At 47.4% G+C, this 25,691-nt stretch overlaps 1 protein-coding gene across 3 annotated transcripts in view; it reads left to right on the top strand.

Annotated features, from left to right (window-relative positions):
• Nucleotides 1-25,691, top strand: part of LOC144500345 (zinc finger matrin-type protein 4) — a 459,246-nt gene that overhangs the window by 422,291 nt on the left and 11,264 nt on the right. For all 3 annotated transcript variants that reach the window (XM_078223096.1, XM_078223094.1, XM_078223093.1), the window contains exon 7: nucleotides 17,756-18,149. In XM_078223096.1, the coding sequence (XP_078079222.1) occupies nucleotides 17,756-18,149 (394 nt within the window). The remainder of the gene's footprint in view (nucleotides 1-17,755; nucleotides 18,150-25,691) is intronic.

Genomic DNA, 25,691 nt, shown 5'->3' with positions numbered 1-25,691 from the left:
GTTTACAGCATGGAAACAGGCCCTTCGGCCCAACTTGTCAATGCCGCCCTTTTTTTTAAACCCCTAAGCTAATCCCAATTGCCCACATTTGGCCCATATCCCTCGATAGCCGTCTTACCCATGTAACTGTCTAAATGCTTTTTAAAAGACAAAATTGTACCCGCCTCTACTACTACCTCTGGCAGCTTGTTCCAGACACTCACCACCCTCTGTGTGAGGTTCTTGGTCTTTAAGTGCCTGCTTCAAATTGATTGGCTGAATTCAAAAAAATTCAAAAGCCTGCAAGTCTGTTTCCTTGGTAACACTGCTGCTTGGCCTTTCAATACAAATGTTTCATTTTGGGCACTCTATGTACTTGCATTATTTTAACTTTCTAAGAACAGAAAAAAGCACCACCTTTTAAACAGACCAAGCAATGCCTTTTCCCTAGCATTTTACAATTTTACCTACACCAATCTACAATTACTCTACTCAGCTTTGCAACAATACCACTTGTGTCACTACTGCACAGTATTAATGTGAAACAGATAGCTTTAACTGCTCCTCAAATATTTTTTTCAGCAATAATGAAAGGTGTCAAGGTGCTTCACAGGGGTATTATAAAAGAAAGCACAACACCAAGGCACATATGGCAATATTAGGTCAAAGGACCAAAAGCTTGATCAAAGTGGTAGGTCGCAAGGAGGAGATAGAGAGACGCAGAGAGGTCTAGGGAGGAAATTTTAGAGCATTGGACCTAAGCAACTAAAGACATGACCACCAATGCTTAACTGGGAATGCACAAGCGGCCCGAATCATCGGAGCACAGAATCTCAGAGGGTTGTAGGGAGATTACAGAGATAGGGAGGGAAGATTTATAAACAAGGATGGGCAAAAGCTTGATCAAAGAGGATTTAAGGAGGAGAATGAGCTAGAGGAGTAGAGAGGTTTAAGGGAGAATTCCAGATCTCTGGGCCTTCACAGCTCAAGGTAAGCCCATCAAGGGCAGAGCAATTAAAATTGGGGTTCTGCAGAGTCCAGAGTTCGAGGAGAGCAGAGATCCTGGAGTGCTGAAGGACTGGAGGAGCTTACAGAGTTAGGGAAGGGTAACGTCACAGAGGGATTTAAAACAGAAATTTCAGAATTTTACAATCAAGGCGTAGCTGGACTGGGAGCCAGTGTAGACCAGCAAAGACAAGGATGATGATAAACAGGAATTGGAGCAAGTTAGGATACAGGCAGTAACATTTTGGATGAGCTCAGGTTTATGGGGATGAAGTGTAGAGGCTCAGCCAGGATTTCATTGAATAATCAAACCCAGAGGCAACAAAAGCATGGATGAGGAGTTCAGCAGTTGCTGAAGTAATGCAGGCTTGGAGGTGGGCGATGCTATCGAGCTTGGCACTCAATGGCATTACCATCACTGATTTGCCCACTATCAGCAGCCTGGGGGTTACCATTGACCAGAGACTGAACTGGACTCACCACATAAACACAGTGGCTGCAAGAGCAGGGCAAAGGCTAGGAATACTGCGGCGAATAACTCACCTTCTGACTGCCCAAAGCCTGACCACCATCTACAAGGTACAATTAAGGAGTGTGATGGAATACTCTCCAGTTGCCTGGATGAGTGCAGCTCCAACAATACTCAAGAAGATGGGATTACGGGAATAGGGCCTGGTTGGGATTGTGGTCGGTGCAGACTCAATGGGCCGAATGGCCTCCTTCTGCACTGTAGGGATTCTATGATTTTATGATTCTACCTTCCAAAATAAAGCAGTTTGATTGCTACCGCTTCCACATGCATTCACTCCCTCCACCACTGACAAACAGTGACAGCAATATGTACCATCTACAAGATGCACTGCAGGAACTCACCAAGGCTCCTTCAACAGCACCTTCCAAACCCCAACCTCGATCATCTAGCAGGACAAGGACAGCAGACACCACCACCTGGAAGATCCCCTCCGAACCACTGACCATCCTGACTTGGAAATATATCAGCCGTTCCTCATTGGAAGGAAGTTAAAAATCTGAGAACTCCCTCCCTAACAGCACTGTAGGGTGTACCTACACCACATGGACTGCAGTGGTTCAAGAAGGCAACCTATCACCACCTTCTCAAGAGAGGTGATGAAAGTTGGCCCAGCCAGCAACATCACACCCCATGAATGAATAATTAAAAAAAGATGGAAGTGGGTGATTTTGGCGACAGGGGTGAAATTTATTCAGAACCTCATCTCAGATTGAAGTTTAGACCATAAGACCATAAGACATAGGAGCAGAATTAGGCCACTCGGCCCATCAAGTCCGCTCCGCCATTCAATTATGGCTGATATTTTTCTCATCCCCATTCTCCTGCCTTTTCCCCATAATCCCTGATCCCCTTATTAATCAAGAACCTATCTATCTCTGTCTTAAAGACACTCAATGACCTGGCCTCCTCTGCGGCAAAGAGTTCCACAGATTCACCACTCTCTGGCTGAAGAAATTTCTCCTCATCTCTGTTTTAAAGGATCGTCCCTTTAGCCTGAGGCTGTGCCCTCTGGTTCCAGTTTTTCCTACTAGTGGAAACATCCTCTCAATGTCCATTCTATCCAGGCCTCGCAGTAACCTGTAAGTTTCAATAAGATCCCCCTTCATCCTTCTAAACTCCAACGAGTACAGACCTTTGAACCATTTACAAATGGTCTGGGTCAACCTGTGAACAATGTCCAGGGAGAGGGCTGAGGACTCGAGTCCAGAGTTCCCCAGTGCCACTGAAGGATATCAGACAATCAGTGAAATGATTTGAGTTGAGTCACAGGCTCCATGTTTGGAGTGAAATGGCCACGAAGGAATCAGATCCCTGAACAATGAGTCTCTTCCAGATTTTGACACTAAGGAGGAAATCAGTAATGACTAATATGTATATTCTGTGGGAAAAGAAATCAGTTAAATAATAGAAAATATAATTCATCTGACATTGTAAATGACACGTGAATGATTAAATGAGCAATGATTTTCATCAATGTGTGTGAGTGTGTGTGAGTGTGTGTGTGTCTCTGTGTGTGAGTGTGTGTGTGAGTGAGTGTGTGAGTGAGTGTCTGTGAGTGAGTGTGTGTGAATGTGTGTGAGTGTGTGTGTGTCTGTGTCTGCGTGTGTCTCTGTGTGTGTGTCTGTGTGTGAGTGTGTTTGCGTGTGTGTGTGAGTGTGTGTCTCTGTGTGTGAGTCTGTGTGTGTCTCTGTGTGTGAGTGTGTGTGTGAGTGAGTGTGTGAGTGAGTGTCTGTGAGTGAGTGTGTGTGAATGTGTGAGTGAGTGTGTGTGTCTGTGTCTGTGTGTGAGTGTGTGTGTGTGTGTCTGTGTGTGTGTCTCTGTGTGTGAGTGTGTGTGCGTGTGTGTGTGAGTGAGTGTGTGTGTGTCTCTGTGTGTGAGTGTGTGTGTGAGTGAGTGTGTGAGTGAGTGTCTGTGAGTGAGTGAGTGTGTGTGTCTGTGTCTGTCTGCGTGTGTCTCTGTGTGTGTGTGTGTCTGTGTGTGTGTCTCTGTGTGTGAGTGTGTGTGCGTGTGTGTGTGCGTGTGTGTCTCCGTGTGTGAGTCTGTGTGTGTGTGTGTCTCTGTGTGTGAGTCTGTGTGTGTGTGTGTCTCTGTGTGTGTGAGTGAGTGTGTGCGTGAGTGAGTGTGTGTGTGTATGTGAGTGAGTGTGAGTATAGATATGAATATATTTAAAATAATATTCCTCACTTGTCTTTCCTGTGTTGTATCAGGAGTGTTTTTATGGTTGGACTTTTATTGCTGGTATAATATAAATAAATGGAATAAGAATAGTTAAGCATCATTCTCAAAATCAGCAATGCAGCGTGGGTGAATGATATTTTTCCAGGCCTCTTTTTGAGTTTTCTTTGTTAACTGGTTGCCAAACATTTGTTAAAATCCATACACACAGTCCTATACACTCTTCCACATAACCCTCCCCTCCCCCCTCCACCCCCCCGCCCCCCTCCCCCTACCCCCACCCCATGCACCTTCCCTATGTCAGAAACAAGGGGTCAGTTTTAACTCGGATTGTGTTAAGAGCAGCAGGAATGGAAGGAATCAAACCCACCCCCCCCCCCCCAGGAGGGTTCGACGTGAGGCTGGGACATTTCCAGGTCTCGCTTGTCACTGAAACACACTTAAAGGTGGAATCAGGAAGGCGGGGCAGAGTGTGGATATTTGCTGAGAGATACTGAACAATCGCAACATAGAAACCTATTCCACCGCAGAATAATAAACCCAATATGGAACCATTCTCGAATACAGAATTATAATTCCCAACAGGAAACCGTTGTACAATACGGAGCTACAACTCGATTTTCAAGTTTGCTGATAACACCACCGTAGTGGGTCGGATCTCAAACAATGACGAGACAGAGTACAGGAATGAGATAGGGAATCTGGTGAACTGATGCGGCAACAATAATCTCTCCCTCATAGAAATCATAGAAACCCTACAGTGCAGAAGGAGGCCATTCGGCCCATCGAGTCTGCAGCGACCACAATCCCACCCAGGCCCTACTCCCACATATTTACCCACTAATCCCTCTACCTACACATCTCAGGACTCTAAGGGGCAATTTTTAACCTGGCCAATCAACCTAACCCGCACATTTTTGGACTGAGGGAGGAAACCGGAGCACCCGGAGGAAACCCACGCAGACACGAGGAGAATGTGCAAACTCCACACAGACAGTGACCCGAGCCGGGAATCGAACCCGGGACCCTGGAGCTGTGAAGCAGCAGTGCTAACCACTGTGCTACAGTGCCGCCCTCAATGTCAACAAAACAAAGGAAATTGTCATTGACTTCAAGAAGCGTAAAGGAGAACATACCCCTGTCTACATCAACGGAACAAAGTAGAAATGGTCAAGAACTTCACGTTTCTAGGTGTCCAGATCACCAACAACCTGTCCTGGTTCCCCCATGCTGACGCTATAGTTATGAAGGCCCACCAACACCTCTACCTCCTCAGAAGACTAAGGAAATTTGGTATGTCCGCTACAACTCTCACCAACTTTTACAGATGCACCATAGAAAGCATTTTTTCTGGTTGTATCACAGCTTGGTCTGGCTCCTGCTCTGCCCAAGACCACAAGAAACTACAAAGGGTTGTGAACAAAGCCCAGGCCATCACGCAAACCAGCCTCCATCCATTGACTTTGACTACACTTCCCGCTGCCTCAGAAAAGCAGCCAGCACAATTAAGGACCCCACGCACCCTGGACATTCTCACTTCTACCTCCTCCTGTCAGGAAAAAGATACAAAAGCTTGAGGTCACGTACCTCAAGGACAGCTTCTTCCCTGCTGCCATCAGACTTTTGAATGGACCTGCCTCACACTAAGTTGATCTTTCTCTACACCCTAGCTATGACTGTAACACTACATTCTGCACTCTCTCATTTCCTTCTCTATGAACGGTATGCTTTGTCTGTATAGTGCGCAAGAAACAATACTTTTCACTGTATACTAATACATATGACAATAATAAATCAAATCAAATCAAATCAAAAACATGGAACCAAAATCAAATACGGAATAATAATGACAACATGAACTCGACTCCAATACAGAATTATAATCCCAATATTGAAATATACTCTAACATAGAACTACGACTCCAGCATGGAACCAAAATCCAATATGGAACGATAATCCCAACATGGAGCCATGCTCCAAAATGGAACAATAATCCCAACAGGAAATCATACTCCAATATAGAACTACTACCCCAACATGGAACCCTACACCAATACAGAAATATAATCCCAATATGGAACCAATCTCAAAACAGAACTATAATCATAACAGGGAACCATCATATAATACAGAATGATAATCCTAACATGGAACCATACTCTAATACAGAGCCATAATCCCAACATGGACCTACTCCAATATGGAACTAAAGTCCCAATATGGAACTAAACTCCAATATAGAACTATAATCTACACTATAACATACTGCATCCCAATATGCAACAATACTCCATTATGAAACTATATCCCAGCATGGAACTATATTGCAAGATAGAACAATATCCCAGTATGGACTTCACAATATTATTGGACCTCAGCACAGAATTGTATCCAGACTTGGAATAATACTGTAATATGGACTCGTTCTTTATTATGGAATTGTGCCAATGATGGCCTTGTACTATCATATGACTGCATACCCGAGATTAGAATTGGACCCCAGACTCTAATGGGATCGCACCCTGTAATGGAATCGTTCCTTGTAGAGGAATTGGATACGAAAATGCAATCATGCCTAAACATGGAACTGAACCCCAGCACGGAGGTCATGGAATTTTACCCTAGAAAGGCCAGTTAATCCAGCATGGAGCTATTCCCTAGCGTGTAAACAAATCCCTTCAACAACAGAACAGAGATGCTTAGAAAAACAACAATTTAAATGGTCTGAGTGCAGTACACGCCATCAGAGACAACATTCATTAGTCTCTCACTCTCAATTCTCTCCATATCTGAATGTTCCTGAATCTGAACCTAAAGGCGGGTGAAACAATTCTGATCCTCATCAGGAGTAAGAGGAGATCGATTGTTTACAATCCTGCCATGGATGACTTCCTGATTGCTGTTGCTATGGGAAGCTGCTGAGACAATAAGTTACCCAGGAAAATCTCACAACCTACCAGAAAAGGGATAGCTACTCCATAATCATCATCTGGACGCATTTAGGAAAAGTGCTGGCAGAAACCTGGGAGGGGGATGTACAGAAATGATTCGGGTATTGGAATTCAGAATCAAATTTCAAAATTTGTCGATGTTACCAGACTTGGGATGAGATTTTCCAACCGCATTCGCCCCAGAACGAGAAAATCCCACCCGAGGTGAACGGACTTTTGCGCAGTCTGCCCTCTCCCCGCCCGCTATGATTCCCGTGGTGGGCAGGACAGGAAAACTTCCCCCTTGGTGTTGTGGCAGACAGCGAGGCTGATGAACATCGATTGGAGCCAGGCACAGCTCCTGCTGGCAGAACGGGCAGCGAGAAGTTAACACGTGGGAGGAGATATATTTTAGCAGAAGGAATAGGGATAGGCAATATCAGCTTATGGCCACAGTGGTTAACATTGCTGCCTCACAGCGCCAGGGACCCGGGTTCGATTCCCGGCTTGGGTCACTGTCTGTGTGGAGTTTGCACGTTCTCCCCGTGTGGGTTTCCTCCGGGTGCTCCGGTTTCCTCCCACAATCTGAAAGACGTGCTGGTTAGGTGCATTGTCCATGTCAAATTCTCCCTCAGTGTTCCCGAACAGGTGCCGGAGTGTGGCAACTAGGGGATTTTCACAGTCACTTCATTGCAGTGTTAGTGTCAGCCTACTTGTGACACTAATAAATAAACTTGAGAGAGACTAAATTGGTTAGGATTATATTCACTGGAGTTTAGAAGAGTGAGAGGGGATCTCATAGAAACTTATAAAATTCTAACAGGGTCAGACAGGGTAGATTCAGAAAGAATGTTCCCAATGGTGGAAGAGTCCAGAACTAGAGGTCATAGTTTGAGGATAAGTGACATTTTAGGACTGAGGTGAGGAGAAATTTCTTCACCCAGAGGGTGGTGAATGTGTGGAATTCACTACCACAGAAAGTAGTTGAGGCCAAAACATTGTCTGATTTCAAGAAGAAATTAGATATAGCTCTTGGGCTAAAGGGATCAAGGGATATGGGGGGGGAAGGGGGGATCAGGATATTGAATTCTCTGATCAGCCATGATCAGAATGAATGGCGGAGCAGGCTCGAAGGGCCGAATGGCCTCCTCCTGCTTTTATATTCAGTGTTTCCATGTTTCCGACTCGCTGCCTATGATCATGGAGGAAGCAAAGACAATGAGTGATTTCAAAAGGAAGTTGAATAATTACCTGACGGAGTTAAACTTGTTCAGGAGTAGATCGGAATAGGTCTGATTGGATTGCTGTATAGAGAGCCGGCATGCACTCGATGGCCCGAATGGCCTCCTCCTGTGCCTTAATAACGCCATGACTCTAAATGAAAAACATAGCTTGGGAGTCGGGGGTGGGGATTGGTGGGGAATAAAAGCTTAATTATCTGCAAGTAAACAATGTTACAGTGAGGGTCATATAAAAAGCTCCCTGAGCTATTCCAGTCATGATAAATGCACTTTCAAATGTGTAAATGCTATTTAATGACTAAACAAGAGGGTGGATCCATTTGATGACTCATCAGCGCTGTCATGCTAATAATTTGATAGATACTAATTTAATAACAGCCTCTTGTTTCGAAGCAAAATTTCTTTTTGCATGGCTTTTTAAAATTCTTTTTGCATCTCCATTCCTTTACCTTTCGCTCTTTAACTGGGTTTTGCAGCTGCTACAGGAGGAGAATAGGCCTCTACTCTCTGGAGTTTAACGGTGATCTCTTTGAATGAAGATTCTGGAGGGGTGTTGCAGGGTGGATGCTGACAGATCATTCCCCCCTGGCTGCAGAGTACAGAACTAGGGGGTGCATAGTCTCAGGATATAGGGTCAGTTATTTCAGAGTGAGATTCAGGAAAATATCACAGTGGCACAGTGGGTTAGCACAGCTGCCTCACAGCGCCAGGGACCCGGGTTCGATTCCTGGATTGGGTCACTGTCTGTGCAGAGTTTGCACTTTCTCCCTGTGTTTGCGTGGGTTTCCTCCGGGTGCTCCAGTTTCTCCCACAATCCAAAGATATGCGGGTTAGGTGGATTGGCCATGATAAATTGTCTATTAGTAGCAGGGGGATTAGCAGGGTAAATATATGGGGTACAGGGATGGGGCCTGGGTGGGATCGTTGTCGGTGTAGGCTCGCTGGGCCGAATGGCCTCTTTCTGTACTGTACGGATTCTATGATTGTTTGATCTTCAGGCAGAGGGTTGTGAATCTTTGGAATTCCCTACCCCCGAGAGCTCAGTCGGTGAGTATAATTGAGGCTGTGATGGACAGATTTTTGGGCTCTCGGGAAATCAAGGCATCTGGAATTGAGCAGGAAGTCGAGAATGAGTCAAAGGTCAGCGATGATCTTATTGAATGGCGAAGCAGGTTCAAGGACATGGACAGCCTACTCCAGCCTCCGGCCGGATTCTCCGACCACGCCCGCAGCTGGAATTCTCCGGTTCCGCTGCAATGAATGGAGATTTGGCTGAGCGCCAAATTCTCCATTCTTGCTGGCAGCGGGGTGTACAACACCAGAGAATTCTGGCCCCTATTTTTTTTCATAGAATCCCTACAGTGCAGCAGGATGCCATTTGGCCCATCGAGTCTGCGCCGACCACAATCCCACCCAGGCCCTATTCCCTTAGTCCCTCATATTTACCCCGCTAATCCCTCTGACATTAGGGTCAATTTTAGCACGGCCAATCAAGCTATCCCACACATCCTTGAACAGTGGGAGGAAACCGGAGCACCCGGAGGAATCTCACGCAGACACACGGAGAATGTGCAAACTCCACACAGACAGTGACCCGAGGCTGGAATTGAACCCAGGTCCCTGGCGCTGTGAGCCAACAACGCTAACCACCGTGCCACCGTGCCGCCCCTTTTGTTTTGTGGCCTCAAGCCTCTCTAGCCGCCTCTTGTTCACCCATCCTCTCCTCCGCATGACTTCCCCTGTTGGGGCATCTCATTTACCTCATTCCCACCACGAATGATCGTTCATTAATACGACTGTCCCCTGAAGCCCACTGCATTTACAAACCACACCCAAATTAATCTCGGCCTCCACTTTTCACCCTTACCCTCAAGAAAGACAGAACTAACTTTTATATAGCCTCACCTCAGGACATCCCAAAGCACGGGGCGGCACGGTAGCACAGTGGTTAGCACTGCTGCTTCACAGCTCCAGGGTCCCGGGTTCGATTCCCGGCTCGGGTCACTGTCTGTGTGGAGTTTGCACATTCTCCTCGTGTCTGTGTGGGTTTCCTCCGGGTGCTCCGGTTTCCTCCCACAGTCCAAAGATGTGCGGGTTAGGTTGATTGGCCAGGTTAAAAAAAAAATTGCCCCTTAGAGTCCTGGGATGTGTAGGTTAGAGGGATTAGTGGGTAAATATGTGGGGGTAGGGCCTGGGTGGGATTGTGGTCGGTGCAGACTCGATGGGCCGAATGGCCTCCTTCTGCACGGTAGGGTTTCTATGACTTCTATGAGCACTTTACAACCAACGAATCCAATTTATGCACAGCAAGCCCCCCACAAATAGCAACGAAATAAATGGCCAGGTTTGAGTGATGGCGATTGAAGGATGAATATTGGCCAGGACACCAGGTGAGATTTCCCTCCTCTTCAAAGCAGAGGCATGGGATCTTTTATACACACAGAGTACAGGAAAGACATAGGGAATCTGGTGAATTGGTACAATGACAATAATCTCTCCCTCAATGTCAACAAAACAAAGGAGATTGTCATCGATTTCAGGAAGTGTAAAGGAGAACATGCCCCTGTCTACATCAACGTGGATCAAGTAGGAAGGGTCGAAAGTTTCAACTTTTTGGATGTCCAGATCACCAACAACCTATTCTGGTCCCTCCATGCCGGCACTTGGTTAAGAAAGCCCACCAACGCCTCTACTTTCTCAGAAGACTAAGGAAATTTGGCATGTCAGCTACGATTCTCACCAACTTTTACTGATGCACCATAGAAAGCATTCTTTCTGGTTGTATCACAGCTTGGTATGGCTCCTGCTCTGCCCAAGACTGCAAGAAGCTACAAAGGACCGTGAGCGAAGCCTAGTCCATCACTCAAACCAAACCAGTAATTATTAGCACACTGAGGATTATTTAGCAAATGTTGTCCATTCACAGAATCACAGCCAATGTTGAACACTTTATTTTGAGTTTTGCAAGCATGGCTTGGTTGGGTACAATCTGTACCTTGCTCATTGTGAACAGCGGCACGGATATGCTGTTTGATATGATCCACCAATCTTTGGACGTACAGTCTACATACAGTGGCACTGAAATCTATATAGCACATTGTATGAGACAGAATGTCTTTTTGTCTTGACAGCAGCAACCTGTTAGTGGAGAATATCACTTATGTCGCTACTGCAGAGTATCAATGTGAAACAGATAGAACAAAGAAAATTACAGGGATCCCTATCTTTGGCCCTCCAAGCCTGCACCGACCATGCTGCCTGACTGAACTAAAACCCCCTACCTTTCCAGGGACCATATCCCTCTATTCCCATCCTACTCACGTTAAAAGTCACTATCGTATCTGCTTCCACTACCTCCCCCGGCAGCGAGTTCCAGCCACCCACCACCCTCTGTGTAAAAAACTTCAGCTGTTCGGCAAATCTTTTTTCAGCAATCATAAAAGGTCTCAAGGTGCTTCACAGGGGCATTATAAAACAAAGAACAAAGAAAATTACAGCACAGGAACAGGCCCTTCGGCCCTCCAAGCCTGCACAGGCCATGCTGCCCGACTGAACTAAAACCCCCTACTCTTCCCAGGGACCGTATCCCTCTATTCCCATCCTATTCATGTATTTGAACTTCTGCAGATGCCCCATAGAAAGCATTCTTTCTGGTTGTATCACAGCATGGTATGGCTCCTGCTCTGCCCAAGACCGCAAGAAACTACAAAGGGTCGTGAACAAAGCCCAGTCCATCACGCAAACCAGCCTCCCATCCATTGACTCTGTCTACACTTCCCGCTGTCTCGGAAAAGCAGCCAGCATAATTAAGGACCCCACACACCCCAGACATTCTCTCTTCCACCTTCTTCCATCGGGAAAAAGATACAAAAGTCTGAGATCACATATCAACCGACTCAAGAACAGCTTCTTCCCTGCTGCCATCAGACTTTTGAATGGACCTACCTCGCAATAAGTTGATCTTTCTCTACACCCTAGCTATGACTGTAACACTACATTCTGCACTCTCTCCTTTCCTTCTCTATGAATGGTATGCTTTGTCTGTATAGCGCGCAAGAAACAATACTTTTCACTGTATACTAATACATGTGACAATAATAAATCAAATCAAATCAAAGTTGGAGGGCAGGGCCCTGGTTTAATCTGAAAGACGATCCCTCTGACAGTGTAGGATTCCCTCAGTACTGCAGGGGTTCAGCCTGGATTTTGCGCTTATGTCTCAAGTAGAGCTTTGATTCTGAGGGATGTGTGTGACTGAAGACAAGGATGACACATTAAAGCTCAGATTGAACCTCCTGTTTTAATGCTTTGGGTTTTTTTCCCTCTTGCTTGTGTATGTTGGTGTAAGGGTTATCTTACTGGATTAGTCATCAACTAGGTCTGGGCTGTTAGTACAAAACACATGGGTTCACATCCCACTGCGACAGTTTGGGAGCTTTCATCCAACTTTGAAAAGCTGGTGTGAATGAAAAGTGTCCCTGAAACTGTTGCATTGTCATAAAGCCCCCAATTGGTTCACTTATAACTCTTTAGTCAGGAGTGTGATGGAATACTCTCCACTTGCCTGGATGGGTGCGGCTCCAACAACACTCAAGAAGCTCAACACAATCCAGGACAAAGCAACCTGCTGGATTGGTACCCCATCCACCACCTTCGCCATTCACTCCCTCCACCATGATGCACAGTAACAGGAGTGTGTACCTGTTACATATTGACACAGCACAGAGAAGTAAAGCTCGATGCAAGTTCATTTCAGAGATGTTGCTTGTTCCAGATCCAAGATGGAAGAGTCTCAAAAGCCCACAAGTCCCTTTGCTTATATCACCACAGATCCTGTGACATTATAATGACACTGATGCAACCACTTTAAATACATAACAGCACCATCTACACTGCAGCAATTCTCCAAGACTCCTTCAACAATACCTTCCAAAGTTGTGACTTCTGCATTTAAAAGAACAAGGACAGCAGATACATGGGAACACCACCACCGGCAAGTTCCCCTCCAAACCTCTCACCATCCTGACTTGGAAATATATCTCTGTTCCTTCACTATCACTGGGTCAAAATACTGGCACTCCATTCCTAACAGCGCTGTGGGTGTACCTACACCACGTGGACTGCAGGGGTTCAAGAAGGCAGCTCACCACCTTCTCAAGGGGCAATTAGGGATGAGCATCCCCATGAATTAAAATAAACAAATGTACCAATTACCACCACAGATAAGATGAGCTAACTCAGTATGCACTGTGTCATTGCCCCCCCCCCCCCGCCCCCCAGCATGGGAATTCCCCCAGCATGAATATTCCCCCAGCATGAATATTCCCCCAGCATGAATATTCCCCCAGCATGAATATTCCCCCAGCATGAATATTCCCCCAGCATGAGTATTCCCCCAGCATGGGAATTCCCCCAGCATGAGTATTCCCCCACCATGGGTATTCCCCCAGCATGAGTATTCCCCCACCATGGGTATTCCCCCAGCATGAGTATTCTTCCCGCATGGATATACCCCCCGCATGAGTATTCCCACAGCATGGGTATTCCCCCCAGCATGAATATTCCCCCCGCCCCTCAGCTTGGAAATTGCTCCCCAAGCATGGGCATTGTCCCCCAGAATGGGAATTTCCCCCCAAGCATGGGAATTGCCCCACAAGTATGGGTATTCCCCCCCCAACATGGAAATCGCCCCCCCCCTTCCCCCGCCAAGCATGGGCATTACCCGGCATGTAACCCACATGTCCTCCTGCATTTCACACAGCTGCCCGTGCCAGACCCAGTGATCGCAGCAGTTAATTTGTCCTTTATCTGAGAGAGATTAACAGAGAAATGCTGAACAACAGAAACAGCGTAACGAGCTGTGTTCTTTGTGTGTCAGTCAGTAAATCAAAGGCCTCTACACGAGATTCGAGATAGGAGTCGATAACTGTGGAGTTGCCACGTTCTGCCAATGGATTGAAGTGAAGTGGAGACAGTCAGAGCAAAGACAATGCTGAATCTTTTAATTAGACTGTCAGCTGATCATTCAGTTATAGATCGTTACGCTGTAAATTGTGTTAAAAGACAGAGGTAACAGGTAGGAGGTAGGAAGCCCCTTCCTTTCTGCTACTGTTTGGGCCGTGTGAGTCTCGGGGGTGTTGCTGAATGGGAGCGAATCTTACAGCTCAGCCATCTGTTATCGACACTGCCAGGTTTTCAATTAAATTTGAAAGAGGCATTTCTATTTCCAAAGCTTCTTTCATTGCTCAATGATCCAAAGCACTTTATCGCCAATGAAGGGCACTCGCTGGCGTAGCGTGGCGTACACAGCAGCCAACCTGTGCACAGAAAGCTCCCACAGACAGCACACAGTGCTGAAGAGGCCCTTCAGCCCATCAGGTTTCCCAGGATGTTGCCTGGTATTAGCTATGAGGAGAGATTGAATAAACTGGGATTGTTCTCCCTGGAAAGACGGAGGCTGAGGGGCGACCTGATAGAAGTTTATAAAATAATGAGGGGTATGGATAGGGTGAACAGTTGGAAGCTTTTTCCCGGGGCAGAAATGACAATTACAAGGGGGCACAAGTTAAAGGTAAGGGGGGAAAGGTTCAGTGGAGATGTGCGGGGGAAGTTTTTTACACAGAGGGGGCCTGGAATGCACTGCCAAGTGAGGTGGTTGAGGCAGATACATTAGCCACATTTAAGACTTATCTGGATAGGCACATGAACAGACGGGGAATAGAGGGATACAGACGTTTGGTCGAGATAGGACAACATGGTCGGCACAGGCTTGGAGGGCCGAAGGGCCTGTTCCTGTGCTGTACTGTTCTTTGTTCTTGAGTCTGCATCACAATAGTTGCCACTAAATGCGCGATAATCTCATTTCCCAGTAACAGGGTAATATCATCAGATTGTCAGTTTTAGTAATGTCACTGGAGGGAAAACCAGAACAGGGTGATTGGCCAGCAACCCTCGGGAGGTGGAACTTCTGTGCCTGGGGTCCTTCACCTGCCTGATGGGAACTTAAATCGACAGGCCTTCTGAGAAAGAGAGCGCAGGAATCTGCAGCTGGCTGCAAGACCCCCATTGACTCCAGTAAATACACCCCTCTGTATCCAGGTCCCGAGAATCCCCACAGTGCAGAAGGAGGCCATTCAACCCATCGAGTCTGCCCCGACCACAATCACATCCAGGCCCTATTCCCCTAACCCCACATATTTACCCTGCTAACCTCCCGTGACAGTAGGGTCAATTTAGCAATTTGTGTGTGTGGTAGAGTGTGTGTGTGTGTGTGGTAGGGTGTGTGTGTGTGGTAGAGTGTGTGTGTGTTTGTATGTGAGCGAGAGTATGTTTGTAGAGTGTATGCATGTGATAGACTGTGCGTATGTCTGTGAAAGTGTGTGTGTGAGCAAGTGTGTGAGAGCTTCTGGCTCACTCGTAGTCTCAGAGTTCACACTCACCCTACCCTCACACACCAACACACACTCGTAGTCTCAGGGCTCACACTCACCCTACCCTCACGCACCAACACACACTCACAGTCTCAGGGCTCACACTCACCCTACCCTCACACACCAACACACACTCGCAGTCTCAGGGCTCACACTCACCCTACCCTCACACACCAACACACACTCGCAGTCTCAGGGTTCACACTCACCCTACTCTCACACACCAACACACACTCGCAGTCTCAGAGTTCACACTCACCCTACCCTCACGCTCCAACACACACTCACAGTCTCAGGGCTCACACTCACCCTACCCTCACACACCAACACACACTCGCAGTCTCAGGGTTCACACTCACCCTACCCTCACACACCAACACACACTCGCAGTCTCAGGGCTCACACTCACCCTACCCTCATACACCAACACACACTCATAGTCGCAGAGTTCACACTCACCCTACCCTCACACACCAACACACACTCGCAGTCTCAGGGCTCACACTCACCCTACCCTCACGCACCAACACACACTCACAGTCTCAGGGCTCACACTCACCCTACCCTCACACACCAACACACACTCGCAGTCTCAGGGCTCACACTCACCCTACCCTCACACACCAACACACACTCGCAGTCTCAGGGCTCACACTCACCCTACCCTCACGCACCAACACACACTCGCAGCAACTCACACACTGAGACAGAAAAACACAAGATGACTCTCTCTGATGGTGATCTTTCTTCATTGCTCATTTTTAAATGATCAGTTTATTGCTTTGACATTGCTTTACAATTACTCAGTAAGTTGCTTCTTTTCTTCATACCGCAACATTCCATATTTAGTGCTGCTTCAAACCTTTGCCGGAATCTTACCACCGTTCACGCCGGCACGATTTTCCCATCCTCCCGCAGTGAACGGAGATGTGACTCGGCACCAAATGCTCCGACCTCACTTCAGCGGGGGCGCCGCGCGGACGGGCAGTAAGATCGCGATCCTCCAAAGTTGGCGGATCAGTCCCCTTGAGTGAAAAAAAATTGAAAGGTGGCCCCTGGCATGAAGAGGTTTGGAGAGATCTGCTTGGAAAGAAGGTTTGACAGGGTAAATGTGGAGAAAATAATCGAGAAACAAAAACTAAGGGTCAGAAATATGAGCTCGTCAGTAATAAATTGTTCAGGGAATTCAGGAGGAACTTCTTCACCGAGAAGGTGGTCAGCAGGTGGAACCCGCTACCACAGGGAGTGATTGGAGGGAATGGCATCAATGTGTTTAGCCAGAAGCTGGTAAACGCAGCAGAGAGAAAATAATAGAAGGAAATTTGTGAAAGGGTTCAAAGCAGAGGGGTGAGAGGAGCCACATGTGGAACATAAACCTAGATGTCAACCATTGAGACACAAAGTTCATGTTTTTGTATCATAGACAAGATCTTTTTTATTCATTTGTGGGACATGGGTGTCGCTGGTTGGCCAGTATTTATTGCCCATCCCTAGTTGCACATAGAGGGCAGTTGAGAGTCAACCACATTGCTGTGGATCTGGAGTCACACTATAGAATCCTACAGTGCAGAAGGAGGCCATTTGGCCCATCAAGTCTGCACCGACCACAATCCCACCCTAGGCCCTATCCCCATAACGCCATGCATTTACTCTGCTAATCCCCCTGACACTAGGGTCAATTTAGCATGGCCAATCCACCTAACCCTTTGGACTGTGAGAGGAAACCGGAGCACCTGGAGGAAACCGGAGAACCCGGAGGAAACCCACGCAGACACAGGGAGAATGTGCAAACTCCACACAGACAGTGACCCGAGGCTGGAATTGAACCCGGGTCCCTGGCGCTTGAGGCAGCAGTGCTAACCACTGTGCCACCATGCCACCCACGTAGGCCAGACTTCCTTCCCTAAAGGACATTAGAGAACCAGATGGGTTTTTCCAACAATCGACAATGGTTTCATGGTCGCCAGTAGATTCTTAATTCCAGATTTCTTTTATTGAATTCAACTTCCACCATCTGCCGTGGTGGGATTCGAACCCGGTTCCCCAGAACATTAGCTGAGTTTCTGGATTAATAATCTAGCGATAATACCACGAGGCCACCGCCTCCCCAAAGATGAAACTGTGGTGGACCTCAGTTGTGCCTTTGTCCTATATGGACCACCGTTGTGTGTGTTTGTCATACCTGGACACATCCCCTCTCAGTTTGGTTCCTCCCCTCAGCACCTAGTATAAAGGTGGCTGTCTCCTCCCCCTTGTTCAGTCCAGGTCGGTTAATTGTTGGGATCTGCTCCTGATTCTGTTGTGATTAAAAGCCTACACTTATATTGGCATATCGGTAGTCTTTCGCCTTATTGATAGCGCATCAGAAACTCCAGGTCATATATCAAGTGTATTTATTTACCGTTTTTGGTTACTGCTCTTACTGGTTCTCAGGATTGACTGGATTCTCTGTTGTTCCGCAGTGATGAGGCAAAGGATGCTGGAGGTACAGAACCCCTGGCCCGAGCTGCTGTGCGAGGCAGAGGAGAACGGCTCGAAGACGGCAAGGAGCTTTCCCAGGTCACCAGCTGCGACGGGCGGCCAGCCCGGGAGAAGCGGAGCTGGAGGGGAGCAGCCCCAGGCTGCGGCCTTCACTGCGGAGCCAGACAGGCCGAGGATAACCCAGTGGGCAGTGACACCAGGCTCCAGGGGCTCAACCCCAGCTGGGAAGAGCACAGGGAGGTCGGCATCGAGGCAGGCCCGACCGGGCACTGCCAGGCAAGGCTGGGGAGAGAGAAGAGAAGCTGGGGGGCTGCCATGAGAGGCTGGGCCGAGGACCAGGGAAGCTGGCTGGGGCTCATCCCAGGCTGTGGAGAGGTAAGAGGGAGCATCCGTTCAATGAGAAGAAAGAAACTGCATTTCTATAGCACCTTACAGGATTTCAAGGCATTTTATAGCCAATGAATTGGGTTTGAAATGTTTTCACTTTGCACATAGCAAGATCCCACAAAAACACATGAATAACAAAATAATCTGTTTCAGTGATGGTGAACCAAGGGATAAATATTGGCACGGACGCTAGGGGGATCTGTCCTAGGCAGGATCTCTCCTGAGGGGGATCTCTCCTGGACAGGATCTCTGCTGGGGGGAATCTCTGCTAGAGGGGAACTCTCCTGGGACGGAACACTCCTGGGAGGGATCTCTCCTGGGGGGGAACTCTCCTGGGGACGATCACTCTTGGCGGGATCTCTCCCAGGGGGGAATTTATCCTGGACGGGATCTCTCCAGGGGGGGATCTCTCCCCGGCGGGAATCTCTCCTGGGGGGATTTCTTCTGGACGGGATCTCTCCTGGGAGAGGAATCTCTCCTGGGGGGGGAATCTTTCCTGGGGGGGGGGGAATCTCTCCTGGGGGGATTTCTTCTGGACGGGATCTCTCCTGGGAGGGGAATCTCTCCTGGGGGGGGAATCTTTCCTGGGGGGGGGGGAATCTCTCCTGGGGGGATCTCTCCTGGGGGGCATCTCTCGGGGGGGCGGGGGCAGAATCTCTCCTGGGAGGTGGGAGGGAATCATTCTCCTTGGGGGACCTCTCCCGGGGAGAAATTCTTTTGCTTTTTCTTCGGAATAATGCCACAGGTATTTTTTCGCATCCAGCAGAGAGGGCGGACAATTTAATGTTTCACCTGAAAAGCTGCGTCTCTGCCATTGCAGCACTCCCTCAGTACCACACTGGTTAGATTTTATGTTCCAGTACAAATAGCCTAGAGGGACAAAGCGGCTGTGTGAAAATAGATTAACGATTAATAGAAAAGAGAAAACAAAAGACTTTTATAAACACAAATAGTAAAAAGGTCGTCAGAGGAAGGGTGGATGTGATTGAAGGGCCAAGAAGGAGACATCCTTTAACTCTGTCTTCACTGGAGAGGAGGGTGCTGTCAATGTAGCAGTAAGGGAGGAGGGAGTAGCGATACTGGATAATATAGGAATAGATAAAGAGCAGAGTTTAAAGGTTAGTCGTCCTCAGAAATAGAAAAGTCACCCACTTTTGACGGGGTACATCTCAAGTTAGCGAGAGAAATTGCAGAGTTCTGGCCACAATCTCCCAATTTCCTTGGATATGGGAGCGGTGTGGGAAAACGAGTGTTCCAAATGTTACACTCCGGTTTGGAAAGAAGGGAGAGGAATAAACCAAACTGCAGACCACTCAACCTCATATCGGCGGCAGGGAAACAGGCAATAATCCAGGATAAAATGAATTGACACTGGGAAAAGCATGGGCTCATTACTGAAGGTCGGCACGGATTTGTTGAAGGCAAATTGTATTTGACAAACCTTTTGAAGTAACAGAGAGTGTTGGTGGATGTAATGCAGTTGATGTTGTTTATATGGAAGGTCAAAGGGCGTTTGGCAAGTCACCAGGCCAACTGACGGACTAAAATGTTAAGCAGCCAATGAGCTTTAACAGAGATAAATATGAAGTGAGGCAATTTAGCCGAGAAATAAAAATATCACCAACACTAGGACTGGGGTTTGACTCTCGACTTGGGTCACTGTCTGTGTGGAGTCTGCACGTTCTCCCCGTGTCTGCGTGGGTTTCCTCCAGGTGCTCCGGTTTCCTCCCACAGTCCGAAAGACGTGCTGGTTAGGGTGGATTGGCCATGCAACATCCCTCAGTGTACCCGAACAGGCGCCAGAGTGTGGCGACTAGGGGATTTTCATAGTAACTTCATAAGAACATAAGAACTGGGAGCAGGAGTAGGCCATCTTGCCCCTCGAGCCTGCTCCACCATTCATTGCAGTGTTAATGTAAGCCCCTACTTGTGACAATAATAAATAAACTTTAAATTTTAAACCTTCTAAAATAAGAAACTGAACGGGGTAGAAGAGCAAAGGGACACAGGTGAATGAATCATTAAAAGCAGCATCGCAGGTCAGGAAAGCACTAACAATGTTAACAATGCTTTGAGATTTATTTCCAGGCTTATAGAATTCAAAAGTAGTGAAGTTAAGCTGGTATAGGTCTCCAGTTAGACCACACTTAGGGTATAGGTGCTGTGTACAATTACGTCTCCATACTATAAAAACTATCTTAAACTGCTGGCCACCACTATCTGCTGTGACACAAGCCATGATGTATAATCCCACAAACACTGTAGACAGAACATAGCAACAGTCCTACAGATCAGACATATTAACGTGGCCTCGTGGTTATTATTGTCTGTATATAGTCTTCAAATAAAGAATCCACATTATTTTCCATTGAATCATAGAATCCCTGCAGTGCAGAAGGAGGCCATTTGGCCCATCGAGTTTGCACTGACAACAATCCCACTCAAGCCCTCTCCCCGTAACCCCACGTATTTACCCTGCTAATCCCCCTGCTACTAAGGGGCAATTTAGCATGACCAATCCACCCAAACTGCACATCTTTGGAGTGTGGAAGGAAACCAGAGCACCCGGAGGGAACCCACGGAGACACAGGGAGAATGTGCAAACTCCACACTGTCTCCCAAGGCTGGAACTGAACCCGGGTCATTGGCGCTATGAGGCAGCAGTGTGTCTGCTGCCTCATAGTGTGTCCACTGTGCCACCATGCCACCCGTTTTTCTGCCAATCCTTGTATGATTGGTACGTTTCGATGCTAAACAAGAAGAACGCAACAGAAAGATTTAACCATGTTACATAAACACTGCAATGAAGTTACTGTGAAATTCCCCTAGTTGCCACACTCCGGCACCTGTTCGGGTCAAGGCACCTAACCAGCACGTCTTTCAGACTGTGGGAGAAAACCAGAGCACCTGAAGGAAACCCACGCAGACACGGGGAGACCATAAGACCACAAGACATAGGAGCAGAATTAGGCCACTCGGCCCATCGAGTCTGCTCCTCCATTCAATCATCGCTGATATTTTTCTCATCCCCATTCTCCTGCCTTTTCCCCATAACATCCTGATCCCCTTATTAATCAATAACATATCTATCTCTGTCTTAAAGACACTCAATGACCTGGCCTCCACAGCCTTCAGCGGCAAAGAGTTCCATAGATTCACCACTCTCTGACTGAAGAAATTCCTCCTCATCTCTGTTTAAAGGATCCGCCCTTTAGCCTGAGGTTGTGCCCTATGGTTCTAGTTTTTCCTACAGTGGAAACATCCTCTCCACGTCCACTCTATCCAGGCCTCGCAGTATCCTGTAAGTTTCAATAAGATCTCCCCTTATCCTTCTAAACTCCAACGAGTACAGACCCAGAGTCCTCAACCGTTCCTCATATGACAAGCTCTTCATTCCAGGGATCATTCTTGTGAACCTCCTCTGGACCCTTTCCAAGGCCAGCACATCCTCCCATAGATTCGGGACACAAAACTGCTCACAATACTCCAAATGGGGTCTGACCAGAACCTTATCCAGTCTCAGAAGTACATCCCTGTCCTCTCGACATGAATGCAAACATCACATTTGTCTTCCTAACTGCTGACTGAACCTGCACGTTAACCTTAAGAGAATCTTGAACAATGACTCCCAAGTCCCTTTGTGTTTCTGATTTCCGAAGCATTTTCCCATTTAGAAAATAGTCTGTGCCTCCATTCCTCCTTCCAAAGTGCATAGCCTCACACTTTTCCACATTGTCTTCCATATGACACTTCTTTGCCCATTCTCCTAATGTGTCCCCCTGCTTCCTCAATACTATCTGGCCCTCTACGTATCTTTGTATCATCTGCAAACTTAGCAACAGTACAAACGTGCAGACTCCACACAGACAGTGACCCAAGTCAGGAATCGAACCTGGGTCCCTGACGCTGTGAGGCAGCAGTGTTAACCACTGTGCCACCGTGCCATCCCATAAGCTTTTCCCTCTGATTAGAGGCCTGTAGGTGACTCCCTCCTCTCTTTGTAAAACACACAGACACAGTGTTGACTCCAGCAGAATGCTGGAGTTCAGATGTCACAATCTCTCACACCGCAGACACCATTAAAGAGTTGAGCTGAAACACCCCAGGTGGATTTACGAGAGAAATTGAACAATAATTCCATATCAGAATGCACCAGAATCCAATGCAGAGGGAATGTGTTGCAGAGTCGGCCGTTTCTCAGTCCCTGAAATGTTGCAGCGTCGTAAATCTGTAGCTTTAGCAGCGATAAAGGCCAAGGGTGAGTTTCTCCATCCAGTGAATTCAATTAAAATTATCGACTTTTCTTTATATCTTCATTACATCTCTCTTCATCAGCACGAAGGGTGGTGGGCCAGGGAAATGGAACGTGATACAACCCTTCACCCAATGAGCACATCAAGCACTGTAAGATCAGGAGTGGAGTAGATCATACCCAGTGTAAATGAGTTCAATACTGTAGTGCCGTACTTCACTCAATAACAACTACACTTACACACACAATATATTGTTTGTGACACAGAAACAGGCCATTCACCAGGCCTCCATGCTCCCACCCACATTGGCAAGTGCATCCTCATGTTTCTGCTGTACACAGACCTCCTCCCATCCCCTCTTCTTTCTGCATTTCCTCCTGTTCCTTTCTCCCTCAGGCATTTATCCAACTTCCCCTTAAATACATCTATCCTGTTCACCTCAACCAATCGCTGTGGTGACAAATACCACATTCTCACCACTCTGTATGGGGGCGGCACGGTGGTTAGCACTGCTGCCTCAGCGCCAGGGACCTGTGTTCGATTCCTGGTTTGGGTCACTGTCTGTGTGGAGTCTGCACGTTCTCCCCGTGTCTGCGTGGGTTTCCTCCGGGTGCTCCGGTTTCCTTCCACAGTATGAAAGACGTGCTGGTTAGATGCATTGGCCCTGCTAAATTCTCCCTCAGTGTACCCGAACAGGTGCCGGAGTGTGGCGACTGGGGGATTTTCACAGTAACTTCATTGCAGTGTTAATGTAAGCCTACTTGTGACACTAATAAATAATTTAAAAATAATAATAAAGAGGTTACTCTTCAATTCCTGATTGGGTTTATTCGAGACTATCTTCTATTTATGGTCCCTTGTTTTGGTCTCCCCATAGTGGAAATAAATATCCTCGATGCATCTACTCTGTCAAAAGGGGAGGCAGTGGCCTCGTGGTGTTATCACTGGGCTAGTAATCCAGAGAACCAGGGTCATGTTCTGGGGACCGGGGTTCGAATCCTACCTTGGCAGATGGTGAAATTTGAATTCAATAAAAATCTGGAATTAAAAGTCTAATGAAGACAATGAAACCATTGTCGATTGTCATAAAAGTCCATCTGGTTCACTAATGTCCTTTAGGGAAGGAAATCTGCCGTCCTTACCCGGTCTGGCCTACATGTGACTCCAGAGCTGCAGCAATGAGATTGATTCTTTAAAGTTCAAAGTTTATTTATTAGTGTCACAAGTAAGGTTTACATTAACACTGCAATGAAGTTACTGTGAAAATCCTCCAGTCGCCACACTCCGGCGCCTGTTCGGGTACACTGAGGGAGAATTTAGCAGGGCCAGCATGTCTTTCGGACTATGGGAGGAAACCAGAGCACCCGGAGGAAACCCACATAGACACGGGGAGAAAGCGCAGACTCCACACAGACAGTGACCCAAGCCGGGAATCAAACCCAGGTCCCTGGTGCTGCAAGGCAGCAGTGCCAACCACTGTGCCACCGTGCCACCCCAATGTCCTCAGCGATGGGCAATAAATGCTGGCCCATCCAGCGACACCCACATCCCATGAACAAATAAAAAAACACATTTCATCACGATCTTCAAGATCTTAAATCTTTTTTTTTTTCCCCATATTGGCCCTAGGGTTTTTCACTCTGGGTTTTCGCCTCTCCCTGGAGATCACATGGTCTGGAATGGGGGGGAGGGGGTGAGTTAATAGGTTGTAATGAACAAAGCATCGTAGCTGTGGGGGACAGATCGGTGGATAGGACATTGGTATGTAGATAGGCTGGAAAATTGGGCGGGGATCCTGGATTCAGGATTCAATCCTGGACCGGGGAGCGGCGCGGGCTTGGAGGGCCGAAGGGCCTGTTCCTGTGCTGTATTGTTCTTTGATCTGTTAGATCACCTCTCAGCCTTCTTATTTCTAGAGAAAGTAGCCCAGCCTGTTTAGTCTTTCCTGCCAGTTATAACTTTTTGGCTCTGTACCTTCCTTGGAAATCTGTTTTGTCCCTTCCCCAGTGCATCAATATCCTTTTCGTAATATTGAGATCTGTGTATAGCACTCCAAGTGCAGCATCCCTGCCTTTCAATTACATACATCGAGAAATGAACGCCTGTATTTTGTTTGTATTTTTCACGAGAGAAAATAAATTAAACCCTGAGCAGGGAGTGGGAGCAACCCATAAATCTCAAGGCTGGAATAGCCCAGAGGTTCATTTACTCTGGCCCCGTAGCATCCTCTTGGTTCTATCTGGTGTATGGCTCTCGGAGGTACTTGCCCATAACCAAAAGAGAAAATTCTGGAAGATCTCAGCAGGTCTGGCAGCATCTGTAAGGAGAGAAAGGAGCTGACGTTTCGAGTCCAGATGACCCTTTGTCAAAGCTAAAAGGCAGAGAAAGTGGGAGATATTTATACTGCAGGGTGAGGGAATGGAAGATGAGTCACAGCCACAGAAACCAGGGGAAAGGCTGCTAATGGCAGCCCATAGAGAGAATAGAAGGTGTGAATGGCCAAACGGCAGAGAAGCTGAAATCAGAGGGTAAACTGTGACTGATGAAGATGTGGGGGGAGGGGCGTGAAAGGGTGGGAGAGAGGAAAAATTTAGAAAAAGGGGGAAAGGGGAAGCAGAGGGGAGAAAAGATAAGGGAAAGGGGGATAAAATAGGGGGAAAGAGTGGCGGGGGGGTAAGAAAAATAAAAAAAGACAATAAAGAAATAAAAGATGGGCGGCACGGTAGCACAGTGGTTAGCACTGCTGCTTCACAGCTCCAGGGACCTGGGTTCGATTCCCGGCTTGGGTCACTGTCTGTGTGGAGTTTGCACATTCTCCTCATGTCTGCGTGGGTTTCCTCCGGGTGCTCCGGTTTCCTCCCACAGTCCAAAGATGTGCGGGTTAGGTTGATTGGCCATGCTAAAAATTGCCCTTAGTGTCCTGGGATGCGTAGGTTAGAGGGATTAGCGGGTAAAATATGTAGGGATGTGGGGGTAGGGCCTGGGTGGGATTGTTTGTCGGTGCAGACTCGATGGGCCGAATGGCCTCTTTCTGTGCTGTAGGGTTTCTAAGATTCTAAGAAGAGAGAGAACAGTTAAAAATTAAATAAAATGAAAACAGAGGGGTGGAGGTGGGGTGGAGCGAATCATCTGAAGTTGTTGAATTCGATGTTGAGGCCGGAAGGCTGTAAAGTGCCGAGCCGGAAGATGAGATGCTGCTCCTCCAGTTTGTGTTGAGCTTCACTGGAACATTGCAGCAGGGCCAAGGACAGACATGTGGGCACGGGGGCAGGATCGT

The sequence above is a fragment of the Mustelus asterias genome, chromosome 11, assembly GCF_964213995.1.
Source record: "Mustelus asterias chromosome 11, sMusAst1.hap1.1, whole genome shotgun sequence".
NCBI classification, from domain to species: domain Eukaryota; kingdom Metazoa; phylum Chordata; class Chondrichthyes; order Carcharhiniformes; family Triakidae; genus Mustelus; species Mustelus asterias.
Note: the sequence above shows the minus strand (reverse complement) of the source record. Positions and strands in the feature narration are given on the sequence as shown.